General features: G+C 37.6%; 1 protein-coding gene across 2 annotated transcripts in view; it reads right to left on the bottom strand.

The window, feature by feature from the left end:
- The window catches only part of LOC128013521 (F-box/LRR-repeat protein 7), a 42,129-nt gene extending 30,224 nt beyond the window's left edge, over positions 1 to 11,905 (bottom strand). Inside the window, exons 1-2 of one of the 2 annotated variants that reach the window (XM_052596589.1) lie at positions 11,250 to 11,903; positions 959 to 1,048 (exon numbers count right to left, since the gene is read on the bottom strand). In XM_052596589.1, the coding sequence (XP_052452549.1) occupies positions 959 to 1,048; positions 11,250 to 11,286 (127 nt within the window). In that variant the 5' untranslated portion in view covers positions 11,287 to 11,903. Of the gene's footprint in view, positions 1 to 958; positions 1,049 to 11,249 lie in introns of both variants that reach the window. The other variant, XM_052596590.1, reaches the window with a different exon arrangement.
- Positions 11,906 to 17,116: the final 5,211 nt, after the last annotated feature.

The following is a 17,116-nucleotide window of genomic DNA, read 5'->3' as shown; positions in this document are numbered from 1 at the left end:
GATAAAGACAGTTATTGCATTATCAGTCAGTCTCTTACACATTTTGTAATGCAACGACGTGTGAAATCAAGCCTGAGCAGTATGAAGTGTCTGCGTGCACATACTTCTGTAGAGTATGTTGTGGTGAAAAGCATTAAATAGTCCAGAGACAAAAACAAACACACTGAATAAATGTTTCGTAAACATGCGTATGTGGTTGGCGACGAGGTGATGGTTGAGCTCCGTTCTCGGCACCCAGCAGAAGGGGATCCCATGCCAAATACACAGAAAAAATATTTACAAGCTTTTTGCAGACATGATTTATGCTAATGAAACTAAAAAGGCTATGGAACCAGTAAATGAACGAGTTTGTTTAAACATGCACAGATAAATATAACAACACGGGTCAAATAGTTACCCATAATGGAAAGGAACACAAGAGCAACGTCGTAATTGTTAGCCCTATCATGTTACAAAACAGCAGTGAAGTAATCTTATATGTGGAATATATCTGCGGGAGAGGTCATGTGGTACATGAGAATCTATGATGCATAGGCCAAGAGAAACTTACACAGGGATTAACAGATTTACTGTCTTTTTTATAAGCTGTTTCCACAGTACAGCACGGGGATGCAAAGGGTGCAATCCACACCGCTGTAATGTAAAAACATCTCGATGATGTTTTCCTAATTTCAAGAAAGCCTCTAAGCAAAACAGCCACACACGCTCTGCGGTCCTGCAGCTAATATCCAGATATTAACCTGCCCTGGGGATTTCTCCTCTCCGCTGGCTCACAAGACAAATGGCCCTCAAGTTAGCTCTGATGGGAATGTCACGTTTTTTTTTCAATTGCCAGGTTATCCTATGAGTACGCTCCAAATTGTTAAGCATTTCATAAAGGGAGAGAGAGGGCAGAAAGGAAGGGGCGAATGGGAGTTAAGCAGGCATTTTGGCTCATAATGAAGACCAGATGGTTTACCTTCACTGGTAGCCACATTCTTGGGAGCTTTGGTGGGCGTATGATCAGTGCTGGAGCTCACATCGGAGGAGATACTGGAGCTACCCTTGCCTGGGACAGAAGGGAAGAAGGAAATAACGTTTTGAGAAAACAGTTCATTTTGGAGATCATGCACTCGCGATCTGTACGGTCAGCTCCATCGGCCGACTGCTGTGCAGTTTCAAAGAAGGGTGGGGTGCAACGGTTCCCAATGTAAGTCAATATTATAACAGATGCAATAAAAGTACGATCATACATTTTGGCCCCATCACTCATTCACTTGCTGAACCATTTCTGAAAGCAAGGAAACTCCTCTTGTTCTTAATCCAAAACGAGGTCTGAGGTTTTCATGATTAAAGATTTGGAGAGGAACTCATTACTCAGTGCTCATCAGGAACGCACTGAAGCTGAGCAAAACCCTTCGGTTTACGTCTTCCTGCCAAGACAATATCCGTGACTGGAACAATAGATGGAAGAAATTACTTTAGTATCTCCAACACTGGCAGAGTCTGCAGTTTCGCTAAGATCCTCCAAGACAGATTTATCTATCATACATTAGGACATAAATATGGCCACTGTGCAAGAGAATGAGCGGAGACCATTCATGACGACTTGAGGTTATTTAAGAGGGCGAATGAGTTCGATACTTGCACATTAGCTCACATTTGTGGATCTGAAGGTTGGATCGGTGTTGTAATAAAAGTGTGGTCATTCACAGCCCTGGAACCGAGAACCAGACGTAAATCAGCATCACAACCACCACCCTTAAGATTATGGTTCCCTGTTCGCAGGAACAAGCCAGTGTTAAGTGCCTGACTTGCATTTGGATTTCCATGTAGGCTGGCATGAGTAAGTGCTTATTTGGTGCTAGCCTAGCTGCTATGCTATTCACCAGCAAAACCCTTGTTGTGTTCAAACTGATTGATATATTGATGCATGCAAAGTTTTGACTCATGGATGTTACAACTATTGAGTAACCTACTGTCCCATATGTTTACACCAATTTGCCACTTTGAAAAACTTCAAAGAAACAGACAACTTTGTAAAACACATAAAATCCGAAATACATGAGAACTTAAGGCTTACATTTTTACTTGAAACTGAGACTTGTCTTCTGAATCATCCAAGGTGTAAGTGTGTGCATGTTTGTTAATTTGGCAGGGTTGGTTTATGGCACGTCATCCTCTGTCAGGTCATAAACGTGAACCACAAGCAGCTCCATGTGAGCAGAGCATAGCCTTCATCCCACAAACACCGTTCCCTCTGTAAACAAGTTCCCTTTAACACACATCCATACAGGGATAAACACTCTCTCTAATGCTCTTTTCACACATATAAAAAGGTCATGGAGTTGCTGTATTTAGTTGGTCGTTGCAAATCGCTATATGCGAGAACGCCCCTTCACATGCTGCCAACATACGTCCACCCTGAAAAGCTGTTGTGTGAAGGTCTTTCAAACAAGCTGTCAGATTACCACTGATGCATTGAACGACTCAATGAACTCTTATCACCTCGGTCACGACAGGAAAAACAGCAGGATAACGTGAGCTGCACTGGACGCAGCGTGACGACGTGTTGCAGTGACATCAGTGAGCCAGAACATCTGCTTCATGTGACTCATTCGTCAAGTGGACCCCATGTGCTCTGCACGCTTTGAATTACAACCAGATATGGACGCTGTTATTATGATGTTGCTAGGCAAAGCTTTCACAAAGCTTAAAGTCTTCAGTTTAATCAAAACGGATGATGAAACTATTACTTTGCTGCTAAAAGAGACACAGCAGTGTTCTTACTCAGAATCAAGAGCTAAAACCACAGATATTTGCTGAAAGATCTGCTTTTGTAATTTTTTACAGACGATTTTCTCATGTATAGCATACAAATGTGGCCTAAAATGTATAAAGTATATGATATGATATGATATGATATGATATGATATGATATGATATGATATGATATGATATGAAACGATACGATACGGTAAGATACGATATCATATATGATGTGATGCTCTGACAGATTTTTTTTGGATTTTAAGACTTACTTGAATTAAGCTGTTTTTTTGTCCTGTAAAAACCTTAGATTTTTTTATCTTTCATTTGAATATTAAACAGTGTAATGCTGATTTAAATGAACCTTTTATAGTTTATTATTAGACCTTGTGCTAATGCACAACCCTGTTAAACAAAGAAACAATAAATAAATAAATGCAAAACAATGTAGAACCAAACCATTTCATGTTATTTTTTTTTTATTATTAAAATATTTTATATATTGTTGATTAAGTTATGACAAGATATATTTCATAACTAATGTCATGCATAATAATCACCATATTTTGAGAATGACCCACCTAATTTGTGTGAACATTCATCATTTACCAAAATTGTATTTAATGCACAGAGGAGAAGGCTACGTGACAACTACCAACAGGCAAGAGAGAAGACTTTAAAGTTTACAAGATCCATCACCTGATAGATACAGTGGGATTCAGCTGAAACGGCAACTAGCAACCAACAGTACAGCAGTTTAATTATTCTCAGTGTAAACGTCCTTATGACTGCCAGATCATTGATTTGAGATCCTTTGGACGGGCGCTGAACTCTATCTGAACTCTGACCTGTAAAAAAGATGGCTGGAAAATCCAAAAGTCTCCACTTTCTCCTACCAAACTAGGAAGAAAGAGCTCTGCTTCACTCTGAAAATAAATCTGAATCATTAAGCTGTCAGTCGTTTGCCATCCCGAGCACGTCACGTAAAGGGAGAAATGACAAAGGAGATTTCCTTCAAATTTTCACAAACGGTTCATCACTCATGGCCTGAGTGGCCAGTGCTGCTTTTGATCCAGTGACCCTAATCCATAAATCATATAAGAGCTCTTTTCCTCCATGATGGAAATTTCAAATACTCCTAAGTATTCCAGATGGAGACTAAATGAGGATTGTCCTAAGCACACATTCCCACATTTGACTTGATTTATACCCATTCACTGACATCACAGGCAATGCATTTAGAAAAAAAAACAGTCCCAGCTGCCACAAAACACATTTTGACACTTAAGTGAATCTTAAAATTGCATGAACGCAAAGCAAAATATCAAACCAAGTGGCATCTGCAAACAAACAATGGTAATAGTAAAGGTGATTTTATCCAAATCATTTTTGGGTGCCACATAGTTTAGAGCCTTTGAGCAATGTTTAGAGCAATGCTACATTTCTCCAAATCTGATGGAGAAACAAACTCATCTACATCTAAGATCATCTGTGGATGAGTACATTTTGAGCTAATTTTCATTTTTGGGTAACTAAGTGGAAGCAAATAACAGTTTGATATTTGTTTTTATTGTTTTGCATTGTGAAATTTCGTTTGGAATGGCTGTATTTGGGTTATTATAGTATATAATCAAAAATATCCATTTATTTATAAAGCCCTTAACAACACTCAAGGTGATTAAAGCGCTTTCCAATAAAAGCAAAACAAAACAGTTAAAAAAGCATAAAACTACAACTAAATAAGTAGAATGAAAACAATAAAATACACAAAAAAGTCACAACATTGCTAGGTATTAAAAGCCAGTCTGAATAAATACAAGTTAATAAAATAAAATAAAAGTCCTGTTTTTGTCATTCTGCTAAATGTTTGGGCATACAGTAGAACGAAATGTTGTGCCTCACAGGACCACGGTGCTACATAAATACAAATATACAACAATTAAGTAAAGTAGGCCACCTGGGATGTGTCATTGTTAGCTCAGCCTCTTTGGGCGTGTGGGTTTCCACCTAAAAGGTATGTTTTTAGCTGTTGGGCTAATGTAATTGTGAACTTGTGCATCTCAATTGATGTTATTTACTTATTGTAGTTTGAATTTGATCTTGTTTGTGACCTCGCGCCGGTGTGTAGGATGTCATTATCTGCTACCTGGTTTGTTCATCTGATTATAATTCAGTCATTGAGTAAACTGCTAAAATTCATTCTTTGATCAGGCATACAACTTGACTTGCTGACCAATTGTTGGTTTGTATGATTCATATCTTTTACTAATATGTTATTTGATTGAAGTAAATTGTAATAGTTTGTTTTTAGCAGGACAAACCATTTTTGTTGGGAGTGTTCCATCTTGTGATCGTTGGGATGATCCTTTCCAACATGGAGCAGGATTAAGACGGCACTGCTGTTTTATTGCTTCGTTTTGCTTGCTATTATGTGACAATTGTCTTGTTGATTTTAATCATTGTAAATGTTTTATAAAATGTGGTGTTTTCTGTGTGTTAGACCCCTGTGTCAGGAGGCTGGCTGTATTAACCTTGGTGGTGGTGTTTGAAGCATTGAGATTGGATTGCCGCTTGTGATCACATGCCGCGTGCGTGTGGTTTTAAGAATCACTTTACAGCTTGCCCACCTGGCCACGGGTAAGTTTTAGTCATTTTGTCTTAAGTGTTCTGACTATTGTAAACCTAATAAACATTTGTGTACACTAATACCTTTTTTGTCTCTGCCCTCCCCTGGTAATGAACCTGCATGTCTAAAATATGTTAGATGGTTAGTTCCCCTCACTATAAAGGGGTGGCGTTGTCCGCATTATACTTCACATAATACTGTACATGTGCAAAGAGAAACATTGTAAGTCCAGCAGTTGGCTGGGGAACAGTGCAGGATGATTTGTAGTGCATGAGCTTGTAAACACACATATTACTGAGTATTTGGTGAGATTATGTACACAGCAGTGCGTATAAAGTGTCTAGTGTGCATAGAGGACAGATGCACCAAAAAAAAAAGTCTCGGACAGTTTTTCTGTGATGTGGTATGTCTGGGGGGTGGGGAGAAAGTGAGATGGTCCATGTTTCAGGAGGTAGCTGGTTAATGTGGGGTTTCAGAGGAGGGCAGGGTGATTGAGTTCAGGGCTTTTGCTGATGAGATCTACCACAATTGTCATCCGCAAACTTGATGATGTGATTTGGAGCTGAACTTGGCAGTGCTGTCATGGGTCAGCAGCGGGCTGAGCACACAGCCTTGTGGGGCACCTGGCTGTGCTCAGTGGTTGGTAGTGCTCAAGGTTTTGTTGCTGACACGGACTGACTGAGGTCTTCCAGTTAGAAAGACCAGAATCCAATTACAGAGGGAACCGTTAATGCCCAGTTGTTGTGGTATTATTAAGTTAAATGCTGAGCTGAAGTCAATGAACCGTATTCTAACATCGGACTCTTTATTCTCAAGGTGGGTAAGAGCCAGGTGGAGGAAGTTGCATCGTCTGTAGAGTGGTTTGGACTGTATGCAAATTGTAGTGAATCGAGTGTGTTGGGGAGGCTGGTTCTGATGTTGTGCATGACTAATCTCAGAAAAAACTTAATGATTGGAGTCAGTCCTATGGGACGGTAGTTGTTTAGACAGGACACCGGTGATTTCTTTTGTATTGTTGTGGATTTGATGTGGGGACAACTGATATCTGTTAGGACATCTGTCAGCTGTTCAGCACAGTCTCTCAGTACATGGACAGGTATGTCATCAGGACCTGCAGCCTTGGTGGGTTAATCCTAGATGGGGTTTTCCTTACGTCGGCTGGAGACAGACAGAACCCCTGTTTGTGGGAGTTAAGGGGAGTTTTTGTGCAGGTGTGTCGTTCTGCATGTCAAACCCGTGAATAAAAGTGGTTGAGTGCATCCAAGAGGGATTTGTCATCATCACAGGCCTGTGGCGGGAAACATTTTAAAAAGGCCCAGGTAAGTAAAGCTGCACATATCAGGGGGAAACTTGTTCTGGGCCCTGGCCATGGAAAAGACCCGATCACCCCAGTGTTTGTTCCTTGACCTTGGGACTTCCAGCAAAAGTTGATTTTTGTTGACCTCAGAGCCCTATTTATCTGACGAAGTGCCAGCATCTTAGTCAATAAGAAGAGGCGAGGACATTAAGAGCTTTAAAAACAAATAATACTATAATAAAATATAATAATTGATGTGCTAAAATCTGCGTGTATTGGTTAAAAGGTAGAGCACAGCATTCTGCAAAAACTGGAGAAGACTGAGGGACAACAGTGAGACACCAACATAAAGTGCATCACAGCGATCTATTCTTGAAGTGATAAAAGCATGAATAGCTTTCTAAAGGTCAGGGAAATTCAAAATAATTTAACGCTGGCCAAAAGACATAACTGAAAAAACTTGCTTCAACCACGCTGTCAGTTTGTTAATCAAATTTCAGACTGCTATCAAAAGCCACACTAAGATTTTTGACCGCTGGTCCAAGCTTTGAAGGCAGTGCACCAAAATCAGAAGTCACAGACTCTTCAAATAAAACATTCAGTATTTTCTTCATTTTAAGTGAAGGACGTCATGCTCTAACAGTTTAATGTCATAAATGCAATCAATTAGCGACCCAACGGTGTCAACATTTTTTGGCCTCATAGGCATTGTGCCTGGCCATAATTGACCCAAGAGGCACATATAAAGTAGAAATAAAATGAGCCCGAGAATAGAGCCTTGTGGCACCCCTCAAAAGAGAGAAGTAGAGGAGGAGGAGTCCTTGATCACTACAGAAAAACTTTTAGGCCAAAAAAGTTAAGGCAGGGCAGCAGGACTTCATGGTCCACTGTTTCAAAAGCCTCTGTGAGATCAAGTAGTACTAATATAACAGGGCACTTAGCATCAACAGAACAAGCTATATTGCTGTACACTTTTAAAGTGCATTGCTATGTTGAAATATAAACCCAGACTTGAATTTCTCAAATATTGAATTATTTTTAAAAAGGACTGTAATTGTATAAAAACAATTTTTTCTAAAACTTTTGAAAGAGAGGGCAGGTTGGAAACTGGTCTAAAACTAGATAAGACGGATATTTGTTCCATGCTACTGTCCTTCTCCAGGTGTGTTTCAGTGGTCAAAGATCAGTGGAGCCTCACTACTTCAGGCCTTTCTTTAGGCTCTATGTCCTTATCCTAAATGAGAGGGATACATATTCATCTGTTAATTCTAGAGGATGATGTCGAGGGAGTTTAATGAACATGTCGCTTGACTCTCCCACTGAGCTGAAATCAACATGAGCTGCAGTAGAAACAGAGTAATCAAAAGAGCCAAGGCGGACCGGAGACATAATTGTTTTCTGGTCTGGAAAACAACTTCTCAAAAGCTTTCATATGTTTCCTGTCTTGTGCTTATGCAAAACACAAGGATAATTTTGCCAGGCCTGAAGAGAAATTCAAAATCGGGGTCAGATTGCAGAGTCCCAGATGCATAGTGTAAATTTTAGCATTTCATATGCAGTAAAAAGTGTTACAGAACGAGAATGATACACTTGGCATTGTTTAGATGATTAAACGATATCATCTTCACATTTGTGCTTTTGCACAAATAAATACCTTAAATAACTTATGATATTCTGTACGGTTGCAGGAAACAGAGTGTGATATTGTGTTTAAGCAGTTCAGTGAGCAAGTAAAAATGTAGCCAGTTGTAGTTAAATATTATTTGTTTTCCAAAAATTATCTGCACCTGCTTGGATCACGGTGGTCCGAAAAACAAAAACAAAAAAAAAAAAAAACACTATGCATTGAACTCCTTTTACAAGTCTAACTTATTCTCAGAATTACAAAAAAATAAATGCACAATTGCATGTTTATGAATCAAAGAGTGTGAGATAAAAACTCACAATTCAGAGTATAAAGAGTTTATAAAATAAGAGTTTATAACTTTCAATTATGCAATATAAACTCACAATTTAAAACTGTGAGATGCAAACTTGCATTTGCAAGAAAGAAAGTCAGCATTGTGGGAGGAGAAGTCACAAATTACCCTTTTTTCACTTATTCCATGGTGGAAACACATTTCCATAGTAACTGCTTCACACTCTATAAAAGAAATGCAAACGTGCTGAAGGCAGCACACTCATGTACCTCCATTTACTGGTCTATTAAAATTAGAGAGACACAGCAAAGGTGCTGATCTCAGTTAAAACAAGGGGTTTATTAAATTTATATTCAGCTTGAGTTGTTATGATTATGGTGAGGTTAAAGTAGTAAGTAATCAGACATCTTCCCACTAAATCAAACCACAAGTGGTGACAGGAAGTGCATTTGAGACCCATCACTATCAGGTACACAGTGATCTGTTTCGCCTGACCACTTATGATCACATCACACAAGACAAATATTAATGGCAGATATAAACAAAGCCGGAGAAAGTTGACTTTGAGCAGTTTCACACACCCACAAGTGTTGAGATTTACTCAAGACTACATAAAGTACACACATCTGCACGGCACCATTACACAGGGCTGGAGGAGCACAAGACTGTTTGTAAACATCAGCGGTTACTTCTGGGATTAGAACTGCACAAAAACCTCTATTCTGTGCTGCTAGTGGTACCATATGAAGTTACACAGATGATTAATGTTACCAAACAGGTTTCTCAATTATGGTTAGGAAGTGTACAATACCTGGAAAAACTTATCTGTTTGCATTTCCATTCACCTCAGTAGCTGTTGCTTATTTGTAACAAACCCCCTAGATGCCGTCTTTGCTTCTTGGGGACTCTGAATATTTGTCATGTGACCAATGGCTTGTCGAAAGCAGCGGTGGGAAAAAAGTACATATCCTATGCTAACCCAGGGTTATTATAGTTAACTAAACCATAAACAGTTATTTTAAATAAAGTAAACATTAATTTAATTTAGATTTAGGAAATAAGATTAGGAAACATTTCTCATTTTAATTTAGCTTAACTTTATATTCTAAAATCTAAAAACTTTTGGGTGATTTCTGTCAGATTGAGAATCGCCCCGAGTGCTCTCATTGACTTCCATTAAAATTAATATAAATGTTTTCGATCTGCGGGCACTGCAATGCAATCTCAATGAGTTCCAGGGAGGGCTAGCCATAACGTGCTTTCATCATCATGCATAACCTTAACCTGTTCAAGGATTGGTGGGAACAGTGGCATCCAATGATATTTAAAAAATATTTTGAATTTTAACCACAAGATAAAATGAAATACTGCTTTAATATTTTTATAAAATGTGAAAAAATAAAAATAACAGAGAGAGACGAGGACAGCTAAGCCGACTCAAATTCAGTTGTCTGTGCAGATGAAGTGAGTAATGTAAGTAAGCAGTTTAAGATAAGGGAAGAATGTAATATAATGTGATATAAGTGAGTAATGTGATTTTAAGTGAGCGGTGTAATTCAAATGAGCTGTGTAATAATACAAGTAATGTTGAAAATAAGCAGTGTAATATAAGTGAGTTGTCTAAATAGTGATTTGTTTAAGTTTAATTATTATTTTATTAAACTGATTTTGAAGTCAAATGTTTTTTTTTTTTTGTTTTTTTGTTTTTTGGAAAACCACATCCTGGTGTCAGTCTTCATTTGCTGCTGAATTGTGTTAATACACATATAGAAAACATAAGGAGAGCACGAGGTTGATTGTTGGATTTTTAATTAATACTATAATAGTTCAGTTTCCTTTACATCTTTAACTAGCAGTTAAACTGTCAATTGAATGGGTGACCCATCTTCATTACTCATACAAACATTTGCCCCCCTGAATTGGCAGGAGCCACCACTGACTATCAGTGCTGCTAATTGTCCTAAAATCCCTAGCAGAAAGATGTTAGCAATTTAAAATAAGAGGCTTGTTGGAAGAACAAAGTTTTGGCTTCAAAAACTGTAAAAGTACTAAAAAGTTGCCTTATTAAATTGACTTAAATCCAGGAAAACTGGCTAAAAAGAGAATGCTTTGGTGTCGTGTTGTATCTGTCGCGGTGGAATCGCATGTATTAAGGAATGGGCGTGGTCTGTATCTTTCTAGTAGGCGTGATTAGTAGATAGTATCCTGTGGGCGTGGTTTATTATTGATGGACGCAGACACTTTTTCCAGGTAACCCCGCCTACAACAACACGCAACTAGAAGAAAGCAGTATCTCTAAAATATTTTTGCTGTTTGTAGGATTTATTTATTTTTTATACCACGCTTTATGGTTGTTACCAGGTTCACTTATACTTTATATTCGACCAGCCACACCCATCGATTTCGCTGTCTTGGTGCAACTAGTACTATTTATTCATTAACAACTTTACCATTACATTCCAGATATTTAAAATCAACAAAGCTGCACAAAACAAACATTTCGACATCATCAGAATGTGCTCAATTTATTGCAACTCATCCAGGGCACCTCTGTATCATTATTTCAACAACTAAAAGTCCATGCCAGTCACTAAAAAACATTATTTGCAATGCTTAACGAATTGAAGGTGAAGTGTTTTAGGTCTTGGAGATCACGTACCTTCACTTCCACACTGTTTGCCATTGTTCGCCCCCATCCTGAAGAACACATAGTCTCTCCTCACAAGCACGGATCTAAAGCAGTGAGGTTACACGGGAAGTCCTCGTGCACGCACAATATAGCTCCGTTACGGGAACAGACAGACTCTTCTCTGTAACGCAGCATTCAGAAAGCAGAACGAGCAGAATCCTGGTAAAAGCTGACAACGATCTTCTCATTACTGGAGAGAAGCTGCGCGGGTCTCTAGCGGACTCCGACAGATGTGTGAAGAGAAACTGAGCTGAACTCCGTGTGACTGACTGATGGAGGGGCTGGACCACCTTTAAAGAGACCCTCTGAAGATTAGAGCGTTTCGAGGAGAAGAACAATAATACAAAGAATGCATAATATGATATCATTATAGCCAATTGGATACGTATGTAGCACTTTTACAAACTTTTTAAGACCGAGTAAAGAAAACTGAAGTAGTAATAAATAAAATGGAACACAATAAGTCAATGTGAGATCTAGGCATAAATGTTTTAGCAAAGTTTCAGAATGCAACTTCCATTAAATCTCCTTTAGGGTTTCATTTATTTTATTTTATTCTCATGACTCTGCAAAAAAAAAAAAAAAAAAAAAATCTTCTTCAGGATTTCTGTCTTGTTTTGCATGTAGTGCATGTCTAAAGATTCTTCAATCAATATGCATTTTTTTGAGAAGCAAAATTACAAAGTTTTAAAGTTCTATCACTCAATCGAAAGATATTTGTTCTTGTTTTAAGCATGAGCTCACATGTGTACCTTTTCAGGAAACAAGGTAACAGGTAACATTTTTGTGTTTATATTGGAAAACAAAACAAAATACGAAGTACAATGTATGCAACATTTAATTGCAAGACTTCAAGACTTTTTGCACAAATTTAAGACCTTTTTTTCTTCATTGCAGAAGGGCGAATTCAGACAGAAAACCTTGATTACGTGTGCTTGCGGTCATCGAGGTTTAGTGCACTAGGTTCATAGTACATCGTGCCATGTGAGAGAACTTGTGGGAAACTGACTTCATGTTCACTTAAATCTGATGAAAATACATTGCCAAAAGTATTTAAAAGAGGAAAATTAGTTTGCATCTACGAGCACAGATGTCACTTTATAAAACATTTGGATTAACAAACTGAATTGAGTACTGCAGCATTTCAGAACTGTGTTATACTCGAGAGGCCATTAATAAAATAATATATTAATATCGGTGGCACAACATGTTTCCTTTTTAACCAAACTAGTCTGTATCTTTACAGTGTGTTCTATTGTGAGTTAGGCTTCCTGTGCAGAATAAATCCATCTGGGACTATTAGCGGAAGCCTTTCACTCTGAACAAAACAGGAATCATACACAAGGGTATTTTAGTCTAGGAATGACTTCCATGAAACTCCCATCAATTAGTAAATGCCTGTGACCTTTCTGTTGAAGCGACAATACAGAGTTCCTTATTGTTTGCGCGTGCTGACATTGTGTTTTTGTGCTGGTGGCCCTGAATGGGTGGACATGTATTGTTTTAGACGTCAACATCTCTGTCTCTATCAAATTCCTATTATGATAAAGGTGAACACACTCTTCATTCAGGGACTAATGACATGTCCGGACCACGTATTTTAATAGAGATCTTTCTAAATACCAATGGCTGTTATTAATTATGTATTCATTTATTATACCCATCTATCAAACACAGATCTGAGGAGAGTCTGTAAAACATGCAGAGTTGCACAAAAGTTATTTTTCTTGGAGCAGAGTTTGAGAAAACTTTTAGCGTCTACTTTTGACTGGTGTGTTTGGCTTGCATGGTACCAATCAGCGGTCTGTTGGCTGTCTGGACTGAGGTCAAATGCCAAGCCAGAGAAAGCCTTTAGAGCCAAACGCTCTGCAACCCAAGAACGCTATCTACTTCCTGTCTCTGATGCAGGCTGGCACACACACACACACACACACACACACACACACACACACACACACACACACACATGTGCAGATGTGATAGCACAACAACAGGAAGAAAACCTTGAGCCAGCTGCTCAAAATGTGGTTTTGAAAACGGCTGTGAAACCTGAGACTTGGAGAGAACTTTAAAGGTCAGATATTGAAGTTGCAATCTGAGGTTTTAGTCATGTTAAATATTTCTTCCTTTTGGAGGATGGGGTGCAAATCATTAAAAAAAAAAAAAACAACAAAAGAAAACACTCAGTTTAAAGAAAGCATTTGACCAGAAGCAGAAGGTTTATGCTCCAGACTCCACAAAGCTAGCATTTGTTTACTGCCGAAACCTTGATGACCTATGACCTATGATGTCACAATGTCTCGGTCATCACATCACCTGTTGGGGGTAATACATTACTAATAATGAGAGTAACATAATCAGATTACCTGTTCAAGTAACTAAAAATGTAATGCATTACTTTTTTTTTTTAATTTTAAAGAAAATATCCGAGTTATTTTTTCAAATAAATTACGACAGCTCTCGTGTGGCCATGAAATCGGGAGAGGTGTTGTTTAAATACGTGATGTTACTGTAGCTCTAGAACAAATCAACATGCATTTACTCGGACAAAAACTGTTTCAGTATTCCTCGAAATGAATAAATACAGTCGAACTCAGAGTATGACGAAAACCTGTAAGAATTGAAGGTTAAATAACACATTTGATAAAAAGATGCAAAAAAGTAACACAATTGGATACTTTTTAAGGAAGTAACACAACATTGTAATGAATTACTTTTCAAAGTAACTCATAGTTTAAATTGGCACTTTGTTTGATGTTTTATTTGATATAATTAGATTAATTAATTGTGTGGCGTAAGCATTGAAAAGACAACAATATGGACCACAACATACAAGCAGATTTTTCTTATGAAACTGTAGGAATTCACAAACAGATAAAGGGCTCTTTTGGTGGAAAACCACAGGGAAATCCTTGCCAAAGCAGATTTTTACACATTAAAATGTGGTTAATTTTGGACCCTGGCAGAAATGCTAAGGGTGAACCATAGACAACCACCAGCCAAGTTTCCATGCATAATTATAAATAAATGCATTTCAGAATACTGCATTTTAAAGTATATTCTGTGATTCAGTGAATAATGAAGAGAAGTATTTTTTCTCTTTAAAATAAGTGCAGCAAGTGAATGATAGATCATGCACACTATGACCAGGAACAGCTCTGATTTGTTGTTGACTTTCCTGCGTATGGCCCTCATCATGATGGGAATGGACATGCATCTGGACAGAGAAAACGAATGGGTGAAGGACGATTGATGAACAGAGGGAGTTTCCAGAGAACAGGCAGCTCTCTGGGACAAGGCTCACTTTGAATCATTAACATTTTCTGGGCATTTTTGGGGTAAAAATCTGCAGAGTACATACAATCTGAGAGCACTACACACTTACAGGGAGGTGGAAGCAAACTAGTTAGTAAACAGGGAAGGTCTGTGTTTAAATTCTGTGGAAATCTGCAGAGTTTTCCGAGGATTACGTCGGTGCATAACCTCATTGTTTATTTCACCCGTTTAAACCCACTGGCAACTATAATTGCTGCAGTTTACAGTTGTCATTTTCATTTGTAAGTATTTTTCTGGATGTTATCTATGTTTTAATTCTCAATGACATGCAAGAAAACAACCAAATAAAGGATTTGAAGAAAAAGAAAATGGTATTCACTTCCTTCCTGTCACATTAGGCTTCCTCTTCCAGGAAGCATGGCCAAGGCAAACCCTCCCAAAGAAATGTCATTTTCATGTTACTAATAAGTATTTTTTGTTGACATTTTATGTAGATACATGCATATATATATATATATATATATATATATATATATATATATATATATATATATATATATATTACATAATCATGAAGGTCTCTAGAATCATCCAAATTCTGTCATCATGTTGTTTCAAACCCAAGACTTTTGTTAAATATCTTTAAAATATCTTAATTTGTTTCTCAAGAATCTTATGAATCTGGAATGACATGAGAGTGAGTAACTGATGCCCTTTTCATTTCTGGATGAACAAACCCTTTAGGTTTTGAGTTTTTTATCGATATGGTAAACAGACCCTTATGAAACAAAAATGTATTGCAGTATATTGGAAAATAGCATGTAATAAATTAGGCATATATTCTTATATATATATTTATTTTTTTCCAATATATTGCAATATATTGAAAACGGCAATCATTTGTATATTTTGCAATATATTATATAATATATGTGTCGTCAATATATTATTAAATGTATTAAAATATATAAAATATAAGAAATAAAAAGGAAAATAATATATTACAATATATCACAATATATTTTAAGAAATATATTGGTAAATATATTTTCCTTTCATAAGGGGAACCATTCTCAAATGCAAAAATTACATCATAATTAGTGAGGCAATGCAAAAAATGTTGGACGCACCCCATAAGGACCCTGGATATGTAGATGTTTAATTTATGAACCACAAAATCATCAGAAGTCTGCAGCTCATCTGATGAGAGTCCACCGCTGTTACCTGAACTAGCGCAGAAAATTACATTCTCACTGCACATACGCTGACTGGTTTCTACAGCATTCAACATATGATGTAAAACATTTCAGACAGCATGCAATGAATTTGCGTTATTCATCAGTGAGGTCTTACGAACAGCCAGATGGATGCTATCATCAGACGTAACAGAAAGGCAGTGGTCTGAAAGTCTCAGGTCATACAGCAAGCCGGCATCTACAGCTTATGAAGAGTGAGAAGGCAAAATCAAACAAACCAAACTTCTGCATATCCCGTAATCTCTGGCTGCACTGGAGCTCAGTGTTTCGCTGGTGTTCATGAGACGTTGAGGTAGAGGCTCCACCTGCTGGGGTTTCTCAGCTAGAACTCCATCTGAGTCATGTTTAGAGGAAGGTTTCTTGGCTTTGGTACATGATATGGTCCAGCCATAACGTCTCAGTGTTTGATGCACCTGACGCTGCCCATTCTCTCTGTGAAGGGAATCAGCATGAGTGACGGTGGTTTGAGAAGAAAGGTGGGAGGGAGTAATTCAGAGCAGGATTCACACTGGAAACCTAGAGCACAGAAAACATGAAGATTTCATCTTGTCTGATATAATAAGGGTCAGAATAAATGGATATTGCACCCTCCGTTCTTCTCTCTAGAGCTAGACTGTTGTAAAGGGTCAAAAGCATTTGTTCAGGGAACAACTATTGCCCATTTCCTTCTCAGTCTCTATTCAAACCTGCAACTTTTTGTGTTAGCTGCACAAATCTATAACCAACACAATTAATAAAACAGCTGGTGCTCCACTACCCACTATATTCACTCCTCGACTATTCAATTCACAATCCAGAAAAGCGTAAGGCTCAGGGTTATTTGAGTTAACAAAGACTACAATTAAAACCACAAAAAAGTGAACTGAAATAAAATAGATGTCTAAAATATTAAATTTTTCAACTTTTCTTGATGTCCTAAAATATAGTAGTCAACATTTGAAGTGGATCAAAACCAAAAACCCAAAACCTAAATGTGTTCTTGTCTCAGCACAACTTTAATGGACTTTTTTGATCCACTTCAAATCTTGACTACTGTAAGTAAAACTAAAACTGCAATTAAAAAGAATTATCTGTTATCTAATTGGACTTACTGAAAAAATGGCCGTGATTTGATGAAAAAACTGTGAAAATGCTATAGTTGTATAAAATTTACAGGGGAAAACCGTGCGTTGCATTTCAAATTCTGTTTGAATTTGATGTATTTTTTCTTTTAAATGACTATGTTTCCTCTTTTTTTTCTTATCTGTTATGTTTATTAGGGTTGTATGTCACGTATAATATTGTTAAATGAATGTTTTTTGCATA

This window comes from Carassius gibelio, chromosome B24, assembly GCF_023724105.1.
Source record: "Carassius gibelio isolate Cgi1373 ecotype wild population from Czech Republic chromosome B24, carGib1.2-hapl.c, whole genome shotgun sequence".
Lineage (NCBI taxonomy): Eukaryota > Metazoa > Chordata > Actinopteri > Cypriniformes > Cyprinidae > Carassius > Carassius gibelio.
This window is presented reverse-complemented; position numbering and strand designations above follow the sequence as displayed.